This window comes from Bombus fervidus, chromosome 3, assembly GCF_041682495.2.
Source record: "Bombus fervidus isolate BK054 chromosome 3, iyBomFerv1, whole genome shotgun sequence".
NCBI classification, from domain to species: domain Eukaryota; kingdom Metazoa; phylum Arthropoda; class Insecta; order Hymenoptera; family Apidae; genus Bombus; species Bombus fervidus.
Window position 1 is genome coordinate 16,636,399 of NC_091519.1, and position 17,060 is coordinate 16,653,458.

A 17,060-nucleotide genomic window follows, 5' to 3' on the forward strand; every position below is an offset into this window, starting at 1 on the left:
AAATTGCAGGAACACGCCAGGGTTAACTCTTTACACCCTAGCTATTTATAGAGCAAAAGAGACACGAGAAAAAATTCGATACCTGTAAACTACAGTGTAAACGTTCTATCTTACTCAAAACAAGAAAAAAAAAACAGAATTTTCCGTAAGAATTTGTCTTCGATTAAGCGAACGGAAACACGAAAAATAACGAGTTACCGTTTCCAAAAAGCTCTTAGAATCTTTTCTTCGTTGGTATCTCGTTGTAGTTAAATTCTCACGGTTCTGACATTGCGACGTGTCTCGATATGAAAACAAAGTTAGAGGGCGAAGAAGGCAAGTCCGAAAGAGTCCGCTTTTCTAGGACGCGCTTACGTTTCCGGTGAAAGACGAGTTCGCTAGCAGGGCCGAGATCTTTTTTTCGTCAGTGACTCATCGCGCACATGGAATTACCATTCGCTCTGTGTGTTCAGCGTTCGCCTCTCTGATCTGTCAGTAAGCCGCGGACAGTCAACCAGAAAGCACGCGTGCTTCTCTGCAGAAACGATCAACGCGCACGTGCGTGACCAGGGATACCGATTCGAAGCCGACAAGTGGTTCCTGGCCCTTTAGAATTCGAGCATTCGATGAATACTCGTGCTGAGAGCGAAGGTGCACCCTTAAGCTCTGTACACGCTACGGATTTTTTAATTTTTTAATTTCGTTCTTTTCTTCTATTTTTTATTATGTCATTCTCGATCGTGAGACGAAAAATTGAATAATTGGAAGATCTTTGTAAATTAGTTCAAGGATTATTGATATCGTAATTTGTTAACGCTATTCGCATCGAAGATCGAGTTTTACACAAGCTTGGAATTCTCGCACTTATTTTCTTTTCGATATTCTTGTGAAATTATTGTAGGATCGCGCGTTTGAAAGCTTTCTTAAACATTAGACGAGAAGATAATAATATTAGAATTTTGTAAAACCACTGTTCGACAGAATATTCGTATCGAGGGCGAAAGTGTGCTCCTTAAATCTGGAATTTTTAGATTTGTCTTCTTGTTGTTCTCATTGCCAATTGAAAACTTGTAAATCGATTATTAATATTGTTCGAAGATGTGTCGAAATAGAAGACGCGCTATAGCGCTACTCGTATATAAATATAATTAAGATTCTTGGACTTGACTTCCAATTGTTATTCTTAGATGTTAGCTATAGATAGGAATTGCTAAAAAAAAGTGACACAGATCAAACAACATGAAAACGGTTTTCAATCATAATATTTGCAATGTTTGAATAGTTCTTCGGAACTGAGAGGTGATTATTGAAATTTATTGACAGAGGTTTCGTAACGGATATATCTTAATGACCAACGTTATACACGTTGCTTTAATGCAACATCGTTTTAGCTTTAGAAAATATAAAATAATTCAAATACCAATCGTTACGTTCGTGCATAAGGAAGTTATATCGAAGAAATTTTTTTCTCTAGCGTACGCTAAACTTACAACATACGCGTTATTCGATTTCACTCGCTACTCAACATTTTCCTCTATTAATAGCAATTCTTTCACCATTGCGTGAAAATCATAATAAAAGATATAACGACCGCGTCTCTCTTTAATTCACAGAATTCATTAATCGCGAAAAAAAAAGCTAACAACACTTTTACCAACGTTTTACGTAACACGAACAACATTCGATACTTTTAACGTCTGATATTATGCATAATAAATCGGACTATATAAAAATATAACCACGGAATGCAAATTTGCCGCGGAAAAGTTAAACCAAAGCCTAGTACGAGAAATTGAATAATAAAAATCTCGCTCCTAACGAAAATAAACGAGTGGTCGAATATTACGAGCGCGTAGCTCCCAAACTATCGAATACATAACTCTGGATAAAAAATGAGAAATAAAAATATCGTATCTAGCGGAGGAACAAATATTAAGAACACGTAATTCTCGCACAGAAATAACAAGAATGATTCTCCAGATGACGTACGTATTCATCCGATAGAATACTAATCATTTGCACATACACTGCCAATCGTAACCGCAGCTATCAGCCTACCTGCTGATATTTCAAACAAATTGAATGTTTTTCACCGTTTCTAATTTCTAATTGCCTTATTACCGAAGCCGATGTTACCGATATTCGATTTATATGTTTCGCGTAATATAAAATATTAAACGAAATAAAATCCACTAGAGTTTTCCAACGAACGTAACGAGCAGGTGTCTCGATGTTTATAGACGATGCATTTCATACGTCGATCGCGACGGTACAAAAATCCGATCGTCTAAGAATTCCACCTGGGAAAAGTGAATCCGAAAAGCGAAGCTTTCAAATCTTCAGCGAAGATACATCATCATCGATACAGCGATTCACAGTCGTCGTTCTACAAACGAACGAAGGCTAAAGCGAAGGCTCGGTTTCGGGAGCGATCGTAGTAACAGAACGTAAATCATCGGTAACATAACAGAAAACGCGTGATAGTGGAGTCACCGTATAAATTATGGTAACGAGTCGCGTCGAAAAATTCCAGTTGCGAGACACGTAAGTGTTGTTACTTTACTTTGGAACTTAGCATATCGCCGACCGACATCCGTGAATTTCAATTAATCGCTTATTTAATGAACGCGCCGATAAGAACGTTTTACTTGTAAGCGCGAATCCACTTCGCGTCTCTTTTGCATTTCTCTCGTAAGGATAAGACACGGCGAAACAAATCCTCGCAAACTGTACGTTTCACGGTCGTCGAATTAGTAACGAACGATCGACGTTTCTTTTTTTTTTTTTTTTTTTTCTTCTTTTCTTGCCTCGTGGCATGAATGGATGTTGAAATTTTTGGTCGTCGACGCGTCGCCTTGAGACTAATGGTCTCTTTGCATGGGCTTCTCGTTAATACGAAACACGCCACGGAAGTTTCAAGTACTAATTTAAACCATTAAGGGGCAAGTCTTTTCGTGAGGTCACTGTTAAACGCAATTCAATTTAGAGAATCCTCTGGCACGAGTATAATAAAAGAATTTGTTCTGCTATCTTCCTGCAGTGCAACCAAATTTTATTAACCCTTAATGGCTCCTGATCATTTAGCTACAGATGCATACTGATCAGAGCTTGGAAAATGATATAAATATCGAGACACAATTGGTGAAATATACATTTTATCGATATATTTGTCGTATACCCTAAAAAGTAAAATTTAGTCAATTTTATACTTTGCTATATGTAAATTTGAGAAAATTCGAGTGGTACGAAGATTTATAACGTAATATGATTCAAATATTATCAGATGTAGGGAAGTCTTTCGACTTTCAGCGAAAAAGGGATTGGCTTACTAACTGTTTGGGATATTGTAAGGAATCTATTTTACAAAACAGCAATAAAATTACTGTGTATCTTTTGTCAAAGCATTAGAAAATTATCAAGAATTATTTTTAGATTCTCCTTTAGATTCCGGTAGCTTTATCAACTTTTTATTTTCATAAAAGACACAGCGGCTCAAAATACAAGTTTAACTGGAGTTCACGCGAGAAAGCACTCGACTCGAACGCATTTTTATCGGACGCATCGAGAGTTATCCGAGCGTAAGATATTTTCGGTGAGCATAAAGGTCTGTCGAAAAACAAAGCGCGTTTGAAAGCCTGTGGACCGGAAGCTAGAACAGTTTCCAGCAAACCCATTTATCGTTGCGTCACAGTAGAAATAATGAAAACATGTTATTCTTAGTGATTGCAAAATGCATTCGATCGAAGTTACGCAAACCGTTTTTGACTATAAAACGTGTAGCCGAAGGCGAAATAGACGGATTATATGAAAGTGAATTAAGTAAACCACGTAGGAAGAATACCAACGTAGAAAAATGTAACGACAGGAAAAGAATATCGAAGCGTGAAAGACTTAGAATATTTTTACGATAAAAATTAATACAAAATAGTAACAACTGTTTTATACTTTTTCTTAAACGATTAAAGATCTCGTGACAAAGGCTTCAAGTGTTTTTATCACAGTGAAAGATATTCTTTTATCGGAAAAAGAGAGATTCATATATTTTACGTATACGTATATTTTTGTACATGCAAATCGTTCGAAATTAAAAAAAAATAAAACGGTAGAAAGAAAGCAGATACTCGTTGTTTGCGTATCAAAAGATATAAATAATTAAAGAGCTATATAACGACAATGTTTTTAAGCAGATAGCAGATAATACTACGCGTGAATGCTGCGGCGTGTAGAATTGTAAATTGAAGAAAAAGAAACGGTAGAGAAAGAACAAATATTCTCCTTTGTGTTGTCAAAGAATATAGAAAGATAATATTTTTAGGCAAATATCAAGAACGATGTGTCCAGGTATCACACGCAAATACCGTTTCTTAAAACACTATTAAAATGGACTTTTGCAAGAGCTACAAATTTCTACAAATCCTACCAAAACCCGTGAGACGCGTCGAATGGTCCTGGCGAACGGAAAATGGCACTCGCGTCCGGTTCATCGAGGATGATTCCATCGAGGATAATTGCATCGAGAATTGCCTCGTGGAACTCGTCAATATCTGCGTTCCAGCCATCGCGGTCATCCTTGCGCTGATCACTTTTCTCAGATGTAAATGCAGGAAACAGCCAAAGTAAGTTGACGAAAGGAAAGACAAGACTCAACCGAAATTTCATTTTCACGATAGAGAGACGAACTACGATCCATTCGTTTCGATCATTGAGATTTATCTCGATTTAACGAGAGCAACTGGGAGCAAGAAGAGGCTTCCTTCGAAATTGTTTCTTCCACTCGTTTCGAAATTTTCTCTTCCAAAGCTACCTGCTTCGAAATGTTCGTTTCAGAATTCACTTACTTCAGAAAGTAATTTTACATCGTTTAACGGATGTCCGATAACAGAAGGCACGGTTTATTTGTACATTATTTCACAGTCTCTGGTACAGCGCTGGACAATGGCGATCGAATGTGATGTTTGTCGAAATTTTCATTTCAAAGCTTGCTTGCTTGCTTGCTTCGAAAGTAACTTTGCATCGTTTAACAGAAGTCTGATAACAGAAAGCAAGGTTTATTTGTACATTATTTCACAGTCACTGATACAACGCTTGATAATAACGATCGAAAGATATTTCTCGAGCGATAAGATTTGGCTATTCATAGGAGGAATGGTATTTGCTTCGGTTGAAACGGCATATCTTTAGTTAGTTCAGGAAAACGCGTATCGAATGTTTAATTTTAAAAGGCGAGGTTAGAAGCTGCAGCTTAGCTCACACCAATTGAAGCAACATTCAATTAAACGAAATGTTTCACGTTTGGGATGTCCCATGATTCATATGGGACCATGTTCCCATTCGAATAATTTGCTTCAATTAATGCGGTGAAATTTTATCGAGCCTGTTAATTTCTCCGCCTCTGCTTGACCCTTTTTACGTGGAATTATTCGTTGCTTTATTTATTGCTTTTTCAGCGATGGTTGATCATTCGCTGTAATTAAAAAAATTCTTCTTTGGAAAAACACAACTGGTGAAATTTAAAGATTAGAATGGTTTACTGTGTAATTGGTTCTCTTCTGAAGAATATTGCCGGATATTTGTCCATGCCAAACATCTGTAACACTCCGCCACGTTCCTGGAACGAGCTTACATCCACAAACTTTCATCTGTTTTCCATGCCACACTCGTCACTTCCACCGTTCCTCGTTCTATAAATCAAAAATGTGACAAGATTTCGGAATTTCTCGCTACCACTTATCCAGTAATCTCTTTTAATGTCTTATATGTCAACTGACTTGCCTAAACCATGTTAACAGCGTGATAAAACGAGGAAGAGCATCAAATAATTTGGAAGATAATTATTTCTTCGTCCTGAAGATTTCTCATGTCTCTGGTACAAGATACCAAAAGTATATACTTTCTTTTTAGAATTGAGATTAAGCTTGGCAATAGAACAAAGAACATTTTAACAATAGAACATTTTTTCGGATTATTTTGTAATAAAACTTGTGATCAGTTTTACCAAATACAAATACATCTTTCGTTTAATTAATTAATAAGTTTCAAAAGGTCACCAAATTCACGAGAAGCATAAAGCCCAAAGAAGAAACAGAGAACGTACGAAAAACACAAGTCATAATCCCAAATGAAAACATCAAAGTTGTCGTTAACCGCGTAGAATAGCGAGAAGCGCGGATTAAATGGATCAGCAGAAGACCCAGATTAATTACCAGAATAATTCATAACACGTGCTCTTGCAGGGTTTTCGAATACCTACGTGTACACTCTTTCCTGGTTTGCGTCACGTTGCCCGTTCCAGGAATCTTAATGCAGTTGAATGAGATGGCTTTTATCCTTGTTGACTCGCTGGAAAATCAATAGCAATTCCTCGTTGCCTTCTTAACCCTTACGGACTATCGTGCTTCGAATTTCACCCTGTGTGAATCTTGTTTTAGCGTTATCATTCCGTGATAAAGTCAGGGAAAGACGCATAATATTTGTGTAACATTGTGAAAACATTTCTCGGCGTAGAATTTTGGAACAGTCGTATATTTAAATAAAAATCGTACTATAGAAAAACGAAATAACGTTTAATGCAGGAATTATCTGAAATTCTAAAAAAAGTCACCGGTGGTTGGATCGAAAAGCTGGAAACAGAGAGACGAGTAAATTTATTGGCCCAGGAGCAAAGTCGATAAACTTCTAGAAGCTCTGATGCGAGAAAAATTACGATATCCGTTTAACGAAGGTGGCAATTACGTGGTAATTAGTCGCATGCTTGATTTTCTTCGCGTTCCAGTTGACTTAGATTGATTTCGTACGGAAATTGGACCAATACAGGATGGTTGTGCTTCCTGCTTTATTTGTTGCAAGGAAGAATCATTTTCTTGTAATTGAAGGTTTGTCGGAGATCGATTGATCTGATATAAATGTATTCAAAACTCGTAGATAAATTGCAAGTTATATTTAAGTACTTTAACGTAGGATAATAACTATGAATCACGAGTTTCCCTGAAAATATTACAATTTCTCCGTGTCATTATCAAGCAAGAAATAATGAAATTTAAATTCCATCCGATGCCTGGTAAAGGATGTATGCTTTTTTAATATTCTTTTTATTTAGAGATTGCAGAGGACTCCTACCATTTCATACAACTAGAACACTGTTGTGTATGACGGTGTTGGCGGTGCTTTTTGTCGAACTATGCGAGTCGTTGCTCACGTCGATTTCTTTCTCGTTGATTCTCATGATCGTAGCCATCCTCTACTGTTGGATCATTCATCGAAGAACCGAGATTAGAGATGCTTGTGGTACTGCCCTCTCCGCTGGAATCTTCGTCGCGATTACCTTATCCCGAGCATGGAAATTTATGTGTCTCTCTAGGTCAGTTACACTCGTTATTCATTTATTAGAAAAATTATTATTTAATAAGAATTTTGAAATTAAGAAATATCCCTCTTTATTATTTTTAATAAATTTGCCATGTTTGGAAATAATTGCCGAATATATACAGATATGGTCTGTCCATGATACACGTTCGACTCACAACCACAGCGTTCACCGCCATTACCTGTGGGCTCTTGGCCGTTTTGGACTCTTACACGTTCTATCTTATGGTAAGTTGCTTAGTGATTCAATTATTGTTAATTCTAGATTGTTATCGTTTCAAGATTTCTTGCGCGATCAAGCGAGGATTTATTTTAACCACTATATATCTACTTTGGCTATTAGATACGTAGTTTATAAGCCTGCTAGTTCTTACTACAAGCATCGCGAATTAGCGACACAGCGTTACAACCTTATCGAAGAGAGCCAGCTACTCCCGGCACCAAGTGCAAACATTTGTTTTACATTTACTCAGCTTGTTTGAATAATAATGTTTATTATCGCAGCCTGAAGAGGCAGAGCTTATCGAGTGGTAACGCGAACTTTTCTTCCTCGACGCTGCGAACTAGATCGCAAAAATAGAACCGTCCCGTCTATTCGATATTCAATTTCCAGGAAATTAAATAAAATGTCGCTTCGCGGAAAAGTTCGCGAATATTTCGACACGTTGCAACGTACAGAAATAGTTAAACTGTATCTAAACTAATTGTTCAACAAACAAGTTCTTAGCCAAATCTCAGAAATAAAGAATAATAAAATAACATAAATAAAGAAATAATACGATAGATGGATAACGCTTGTAGTAAAATAAAATCATCCTAGTCGCCTCTGGTCTCTTCCTTATAATATAACCATCCATCGCTGATGCTCCGCTAGCTTCGTACAACAGAACAAAATAAATAAAAAGTAACATAAATCCAGGAAAAGGCAAGAAAATTGAAAGAAAATTGAAGAATCATTCTATTCTGTAAGAATACAATCACTTCCATTCGCTGTAATGCAACTATCCATCATTGAATTTCCACTAATGCCACTATACATCAACCTCTTCCTCAAGCTTCGTTCGGTAGAATTGAAAACATATTTCACGTCTAACTATAGTCGCGTTAAGAATGGTTCCGTTTGAGCCGTAAGTGGTCTTCCGATAACAGGTGAGGCGGTACTCTGCGTTTGCTCCAAATATATTTCGCGTGTGCACGCAGACTCCTTGACCCAGTAAAAACAAGCGGGTTGGAGCATGCAAATAGCCCGGTATCTTAAAGCGCCGCCGCGAATAAGTCAACTTACGATATTCGTTCCGTCTAGACAAGAAGGAAGAAAAGGTATTTGATTGAGCGAGGAGAACGACGAAGAACAGCGTACAAACACGCGGACGTGCCTTTTCTCAATAGAATCACCTTCCATTGGGTGATCGACCTGCTGTGCAAGGGATACAGTACGCCGTTGGACAACCACGACCTTGGAGAACTTCCCGAGGAGGAGACTACTAGGAGACAGTTTGACAAGTTTCGTGAAGTTTACGAGAAACATAGGGTAATCTTTGAATATAAGAAAAATATTTTCTAATCGGTAGGACCGTAGAAAAAGAACGATACAAGATACCAAATTTTAATTAAATATTATAATAATAGTTGGAAGAATTTCATGGATAAATGACACGAGTGACAAAATTTGTATTTTAACTACAGAGTATGAGCTACGCATTTTAATTTATATCATATTTATATTTAATCATAAAAATCGAGATCACTCGGAGTATTTGGTTGTTTCCGTAGGAGAGAAACGAGAAACTACATCTTTGGCGATGTTACTGGAAAAGAATATGGTGGCCGTTTGCCATTGGAGGATTGTTTAAATTACTGGGAGACGCTACAAGTCTTGTTGGACCTATGTCTATCTCTAAAATTCTGGACTACGTCTCTGCTTCCCAAAATGGGACAATAAATCGAAGTTCTATGGTATGTAACATTATTCGATAGCATTTCACCTAAAAGAATTAAAAATAGAAAATACAACAATCGAAAAGATTAAACAGAGAATTAATTAAAAACACTGTGGAATATTTCAGGGTGCCATGACATTTCCTGAAATCTTGCAAAATGGCTATTTTTTATGCCTGTTGGTGTTTTTCTTTTCTTTATTACAAAGCACTCTAAGCCAGGCCTCCACTCATATCCTTTGCGTCGAAGGGATTCGCCTGAAGAACGCACTTCAGGTACACTTGAAACTCGAAAATAGCAACCATCGAAAACCATCAAGAGAATTGAATTAAAATTACAGGCGCTGCTATACGATAAAGCCTTGCGTTTATGCTCCTGGAGTATCGACGAAGAGGATAATCCGACAGACAAGGAGAAAGAACAGTATAAATGTCAGCAATCCGCTGATATTGGAACCTTAACTAACTTAATATCTGAGGATGCTTACAATGTGATGAGCTTTTTCTGGATTGGACATTATACCTGGGCAATTCCATTAAAAGTGAAAGAATAAATAATTAACGATAATTAGATATTTATATCTTAGCTAATAACGATTTGAAATTTTAAATATCGATTTTAGATCAGCGCTATAGTTTTTCTTCTTTACACAAAATTGGGAGTCAGTGCAATTATCGGTGCATTCTGTTGCATATTGATAGTAACGCCACTGCAATTGGTGCTTGGCAAGAAAATGTCGGAAAATTCTAAATTGGTCGCCGTAAGTCGATACTTGTAATTTCTCTTAAATATCTAATAATGAAAAGATAGTTTTAAAACTGACAATACTTTTATCTTTAGAAAAGCAGCGACGCTAGATTACGTCTGGTTAACGAAATCTTCCAAGGAATGAGATTAGTGAAGCTTAGAGCCTGGGAAAATATTTTCGAGGAGAAAATAAGAAAAACGAGAAACGATGAGCTAAAAATGCTGGACAAGGATTCTTTCTATTGGACCCTTATAAGTAAGTTCGGCTTCTCGATCAAAGAAAACAATTTATTTCGAAATAACGTTGTTAATTGAAACGTGGATTCTTGATAATTAGATTTTCTCACGCATGCTTCGTCGGTACTGACGACACTTTTCACTTTTGCCGCTTATTTCTGGCTGGAAGAGAAAAGTCTCGAGGCTGGAAATGTTTTTGCAAGCTTAGCTCTATTCTCACAGCTCACAGTGCCCCTTCTCATTTTTCCTGTGATGATACCTATCATTATTAACGCTATGGTAAGCAAATTCTTTCAACTGTTATTTTATTCTTCCTGATAAATACTTTAATTCAAGATTTCTATAGATTTCAACAAACAGAATAGAGGAGTTTCTCCAACTTCCGGAGATCGACGATGTCTTACCTAATCTTAACGATGCAAAACCAGAAGTAGCCGAAAATATATCATCGCTGGTCAATTCTATCGAAGAGAGCACTGTAAGTATCTTTGAAATACACCCATAATACTTGAAATATGCTTGAAATATATTAACCGAGAAGCCGTGAAAGATATATGGACGCTCTGAGTGTACTTTTTATTCGAGTAATTAAGTTGATACGACATTTTTATTTCTTTTTTTTCTAAATATAAAAAGAACAAAACTCCTTGAGAAAAATTATAGTTATTAATTCAAAAGTAGTTGATATTAAACTGCTAGAACTAAGATCTCCAACAGTGTCATTTTGTCCCGTGGTTCCCGGAAAACCTCCCAATTGCAAAATATCTTTGTATCTTTAATATTATAAAATATTAGGAACTAGATACTACGAAATATTGCAAAATATGAATCTCTATTCCTGTCAATTAAATATTTCTTCAGATAGAAACAATGAAAACGCACAACACTCCCAATTTTGGATCGTTGGATAATATCAAAGAAGACGAAGAAGATGGACAATCTTCTAACTTTGCGGATTACACGATGGACATAAATTCATCGGTGGACACCGTGTTTGAGAAGGATCCGGAGATTCCGGTGCTTACGATGAAACGCTGCGGATTTTCTTGGGGCACCGATGAGAGTCTGTTATCCGTATCTGATCTTAGTTTTCCACGTGGTAAGGTTAATTAGATGCAGATCCATTGTAGCAATTATCAATCGCTTGTAGCTACGCAAAATCTAAAAAACCACGTACTATTGTCACTTTTAGGCCAGCTGACCATAATTGTTGGAAAGACAGGAAGTGGAAAGACTTCTTTACTATTAGGAATGTTGGGAGAGATCCAGAGGACAACAGGATCGATTCAGTGGGCTAAGTAAGTTAAAGAATCTCCTTATTATTTAGAATTTTTCTATACTATAATTGTAAACGAGCTATTGTAAAATAGAGGGGTGAAGGTTGCATATGTGGCTCAGAAACCCTGGCTCCAGAATGCCAGTTTGAGGGACAATGTTCTTTTTGGATCACCGTACAAATTGAGAAGGTACAGGAATGTATTGAAGGCTTGCGCTCTGCAACCGGACATCGATATACTTCCGGGTCGTGATTTCACGCGGATAGGTGAGAAAGGGATCAATTTGAGCGGAGGCCAAAAACAGAGAATAACTATAGCCAGAGCGCTGTACAACGATGCGGACGTTATAATAATGGTTAGCTAGTTTCTAAATTAAAAATTGTATTTCTTAAATAAAAAACAGTACATTGAAATGATTGGATTTAAATAAAAGATTCAAATACTAATATTTTCAGGATGACCCGTTGTCCGCGCTGGATCATCAAGTTGCGCAGCAGATCTTCGATCAAGGAATCCGGAAGCTGCTGCTGAGGAGCGGACGCACGGTGATTATGGTTACTCACCGACTAGAATTGTTATCAACTGCTCATCAAGTATGTCTCAGTCAGGCAATGTACTCTTACACTGTTCAAAACAATAATTAATGTAGGTAATGCTACACTAAGTTATGAGCAGTGTATGATAAACTGAAATTCTTCAAGAAAAGGCGCGATAGGTAAATGATCGTGTGGTTAAGGTTGTCGTGATGGACGGATGTCGTATTCGAGTAGTGGGCACGAAATCAGCGATCGAAGACGCTGATCCAGAATTAGCGATCGAGTGGAGGAAAACAGCAACGAATAAAGACGAAGGATATCGTGCTGATAGAACTGCGAAAGACAAGTGGGCCTTGATGAAATTAGTATCCAGAATCGGTGTGAGTGCGACAAACAAACGACTTGACGATGGATCCTGGACCACTGATCAAGATGCCCATGTGGTAGACTTTGCAATTAATAATTATATTATCCTCGTGTTGCTCGTTTTCTCTTCTCTTTTCTCTTCTATTTTTTATTTTAAGCGATGAAGTTAAAAATTTGGTTTCACCAGAATCCTCCAGCTTTTGTCCCGTTAAGAATGAGAAGAACCACCCTTGGCGGATCGAGATACTTAGCCCACGATCTGACAGATCTTCCAGTGCCCTCTGAAGAATGGAACATCGGGAAAAAAAGATTTAAATTCCATCGAAACGCTGTCAGATCGAGCAGTCTTCAACCTCAAAGACAGCCACCCCCTGTTCTACGACAAAGCAGCACTCCAACCATTCTCGAAAGTCGATACGCTGTTCCTAGGTACGCTAGTGAAATTTTGATAAACCGTCTTTTTTTTTCTTCTTTTTTCCTTGCATAAATATCAAAATCAGTTTATTTTAGAAAAAGGAATAACACTTTTGACAACGGACAACGAAACGGCGTTTTCAGGCAAATATTTTCTGGCGCGTGAGTCGAATAGCTATTTTTTAAATTCTTACAATGATTTGAAATGAATGAATCTTATTTTTGAAATCTTCTGTAGAATTATCAGTCCACGTCCCGATGAATTGATATTAAATAGAGACAAAGGCGTGCTACGAAAATTAGTACCTTCTAACTCTAACAGACAAATACAATACACTGTTAAAAAGTACGAAAGGAATGAATTTATACTACTTCTCATATACAGCAATATCTCTTTTTATGAATAGTTTTTATCCATTTAGAATTAATCAAGAACAGGAGAATGATCATTTTCCCGTTAAACGATTGCTATCGATAGAGTCCACAGGAACTAACGAGCCCGATGAAGTTGAAGGAAGTTAGTACACTTTATAAAGAAGCTACTACTGATAAGTAATATCGAAAAAGAGTACAAAAAAGTCAATTCTTTTCTCTCTCTCTCTCTCTCTCTCTCTCTCTCTCTCTCTCTCTCTAGACGACTGTGATACAGATGAACAAGAAGAAGAATTTCAATATGAAGATAGAAGCGGAATAGTCACAAGGATGATCCTTTGCGATTACACAAAAGCTGGAGGCTGGATACCAGGCCTAATTTACATAGTAGTAGCAATTTTCTGCCAGGTTCTGCGAGTTTATATCGATCTCTGGCTGAGTCAGTGGACAGACGAAGACAATATAAACTTCGATCAAGAAAATCGAAATGTAATTGCGTAGAATAATTTTGTTCGTGATTTACGATTCGGCTATTGAACATTACAATGGATAAGAAATTCGTTCAGACTGTGCTGTATTTTATTTCAGACGGTGTTCTATTTTAAAGTTTACATCGTTCTTTCCCTCGTCTTTATACTCTTGTCTTTCGTATGCAATGCAACTGGTCAGTGGACAGGAGCCAGAGCGAGAAGAAAATTGCACGAGGAAGCCGTGTCCAGACTTCTTAGAGTACCGATGTCGTTCTTCGATTGTAATCCTGTGGGAAAAATTTTGAACAGATTCAGCGCCGATACAGGCGTCATCGATAAGGTGAATAGACGATAAAAAATCAATCGATTCGTGGTTATTAAAGAAATGCACAGTTATTTATCTTTTGTTTTTTTTTTTTTTTTTTTTGAAGAAAATATCTATGTCGATCCAAAGACTGACATTCTTCGTCTTGCTGTGTGGTTCAGCGATACTAGTAAACGTCATCGTATCACCGTGGTTCTTCATTGCTGCTATACCCACGTGTGCAGCTTATTATATCGTTCAAAAGTTTTATAGATGCAGTGCGAAACATTTGCAACGATTAGATGGCAGGTACGTTACATATTTTTGTAAGTCGTGCTTTGTTTTCTGCGAATATTTTCTACAAACTTTTTCTTAGCTTTTTTAAACCTCCATTGGTTAACATAGGAAACTGTCCGCAAATTTGTTCCAGACGAATCGTTATTCTTGCTTGAAAAATCTTTTAAAACGTTTGATTTCAATACTGATTGTGTAATGTGATAGAGAGTTCGATGAGTGTCCCAAGAACAGTAAAAATTTATTTGTGAACATAAACGTACACGACCCAATTTGCAAAAATATACTTGTCCAGGGTCAAGTGTTTCTTAACGAATTAAAAAAAAAACTTTTCTCTTTCTAAATCATCTAAAAATCTCAATTATTCGTTTCTAGTACCCGGTGGCCAATCACAACGCATTTTTCTGAGACACTTCGCGGACTAGCAACATTGCGTGCTTCCAAACAAGAGAATCGTTTCATGGAACAGGCTATGAAGTGCCTAGACGTTAACACGAACGCGTTTCTCCTGCTGAATTCCAGTAGCCGATGGCTCGGCATTGCTCTAGTGAGAAAACTTGCGAAGCTTCTAAAATTATTTTTACAGCTTGCCAGTTCGGCTATCGTATCTTCATCATAAACACATTTTAGGATTATCTGGGTGCTGTTATAGTAGGTTCTGCGACACTCGCCGTCCTAATTTCCGCAGAACTGTATCCAGATCGCGTTACGCCTGCTCTAGTTGGTCTGGCGATTAATTACACCCTTTTAGTGCCAATTTACTTAAATTGGGTAGTGAAGTTCACAGCGGAGACCGAAATGTATTTTGGTAGCGTCGCACGTATCTCTACTTATAGATACGCTCCTATTGAAAACTACCAACAAAATGGTACTTTAGTGCTTTTTAATCTCCTATTGTTGTTTCGTTATAAGAATCAAATGAATTATTAATATATTTTCAATATTTTCTACGTTTTCTGGAATATTTTGTACGATATTTTCTAGACTTCCACGTACCTGATAGTTGGCCAGGTAAAGGTGAGATTATTTTTGAAAATGTTTCTCTGAGATACGTTTCACAAAGAGAACCAGTGATCTCGAATCTATTCTTGAAGATTACGCCAGGCCAAAAGGTAAAAATTACAAAGAATTACAAAATTCTAGGTTTTCATAGATATTTCTCGTAGATTGGAATTTGCGGAAGAACCGGAAGTGGTAAATCGTCCACAGTGATGGCTCTGTTTCGACTATTGGAGATTACTCAGGGACGTATATCGATCGATGGGACAGACGTTCGTCAAGTTCCTCTGGAAATTCTTCGTTCGAGACTCTCAGCGATTCCTCAGGATGTGATCATGTTCAGTGGTACAATTAGGTATTTTATACACTTTTTTTTTTTTTTTTTATAATAGAGAACGTCTTTTGAAAGCGACGATAAAATACGAATATTATTTCCTTCAGAGAAAATTTGGATCCCCTATCGGAACACGAAGATCGAGAACTATGGAATGCTTTGGAAGTAGCACAAATTAAGGATGTCGTTGCCTCTCATCCTGAAGGTCTTAGTAAGTGGATTTCTAATTCCAAACACAAAGTTCAATTTTATATTTAAAAATATTTGCTGATAAATTTCTTTTTCTCGTACCTGATGATCAGAAAATTCGTAACAATATAAGTCTTCGAATCGAACGGACTTCAAGATAAAAGGAGAAAATGAAAACTTCTGTTAATAAATCGTTATTTACGTTAATGTTCTAGTCAGTGGTCAAATTTTTCACTAAATATTTTTAACAATACGATTCTTTAGGAAATAAATAAGAATACAATTTCCCGGAACAGATTTCGAAGTGAAAGAAGGAGGTGAAAACTTTTCTTCCGGCCAGCTGCAGCTGCTCTGTATGGCACGGGCAATCCTCCGGAAGTCTTCGATCGTCGTCCTCGACGAAGCAACCAGCGCTCTCGACGCCGTCACTGAAAAGAATCTTTTGAAAGCAGTTTCAACTACTTTCAGGAACAGAACAGTGATTGCTATCGCGGTAACTTCGCTTTAACTCTCAACGTCCTTTATATCCACGAAGGAAAACAACCGTAACAACTTCGTTCCCTGTTAATTATCTTTGATACTTTACTTTTCAGCATCGTGTGTCAGCGTTATTGGATTGCGATCGAGTAATCGTGTTCCACGATGGTAAAATCGTCGAAGATGGACTACCAGCAGACCTAATGCAACGGCATGGTGGATTCTTCGCGAATATGTTGAAGTCCAATGAAGAGAATGAAACGACTAATCGTTGAAAAAGCACACGTGCATAAAAAAACGATGATAAAGGTCGATACTATTGAAAGACTGGGACGGAGGAACGTATCTAACCATGTTTCGTCACAAAGTATTTATTTTTGATACGAATGATAAATGTAGAGTATCGTAGTGATATAGGAATTTCTGAAATATTTTTGTAAATACGAAGATGCATTCGAATGATCGTTGATCGATCTGAAATACATTTCACTGTTATTCGCATTGCATAGATAACGAAGCTGCGTTGCATATAAAAATCACTCACAGATAAAATATATAATAATATATTTTTAAAACCTTTTCTTTAAATCTATATATTATTAACAAAGGAAATGAAAAAATAATTTTACCATACGATTGTGTATATTTTTATACCTTCGCTCTAAAAATATCTCATCCCAGAAATTCCTCAATTACCAGAAAACTCGTTCGCGTACATGTTTCTAACGTCGATCGGAAAGCGAGAGAAAAGAATCGATCAAAGGA

The 17,060-nt window shown here is 37.1% G+C and overlaps 1 protein-coding gene and 1 long non-coding RNA gene across 4 annotated transcripts in view; one reads left to right on the forward strand and one right to left on the reverse strand.

Annotated features, from left to right (window-relative positions):
* Window positions 1-17,060, reverse strand: part of LOC139985984 (uncharacterized) — a 38,049-nt gene that overhangs the window by 15,649 nt on the left and 5,340 nt on the right. The gene's annotated exons all lie outside the window — the stretch shown is intronic.
* Window positions 417-16,928, forward strand: Sur (Sulfonylurea receptor). Of its 3 annotated transcripts, none has more exons than XM_072000858.1 (31): window positions 417-630; window positions 4,295-4,595; window positions 7,076-7,336; window positions 7,467-7,569; window positions 8,645-8,872; window positions 9,115-9,297; window positions 9,408-9,554; window positions 9,620-9,820; window positions 9,902-10,039; window positions 10,120-10,282; window positions 10,433-10,542; window positions 10,610-10,741; window positions 11,125-11,362; window positions 11,456-11,561; window positions 11,634-11,895; window positions 11,996-12,133; window positions 12,277-12,519; window positions 12,630-12,871; window positions 12,953-13,018; window positions 13,095-13,202; window positions 13,279-13,373; window positions 13,491-13,717; window positions 13,817-14,038; window positions 14,130-14,311; window positions 14,672-14,843; window positions 14,927-15,164; window positions 15,281-15,408; window positions 15,463-15,650; window positions 15,737-15,840; window positions 16,115-16,311; window positions 16,412-16,928. In XM_072000858.1, exons 2-31 carry the CDS (start codon window positions 4,360-4,362, stop codon window positions 16,568-16,570), a joined length of 5,217 nt encoding a protein of 1,738 aa, XP_071856959.1. In that variant the 5' UTR covers window positions 417-630; window positions 4,295-4,359; the 3' UTR covers window positions 16,571-16,928. The 3 variants fall into 3 exon arrangements, with proteins under 3 accessions (XP_071856959.1, XP_071856960.1, XP_071856958.1); XM_072000857.1 differs by having other exon boundaries at window positions 418-630; window positions 10,364-10,542; XM_072000859.1 differs by lacking the exon at window positions 13,095-13,202 and having other exon boundaries at window positions 10,364-10,542.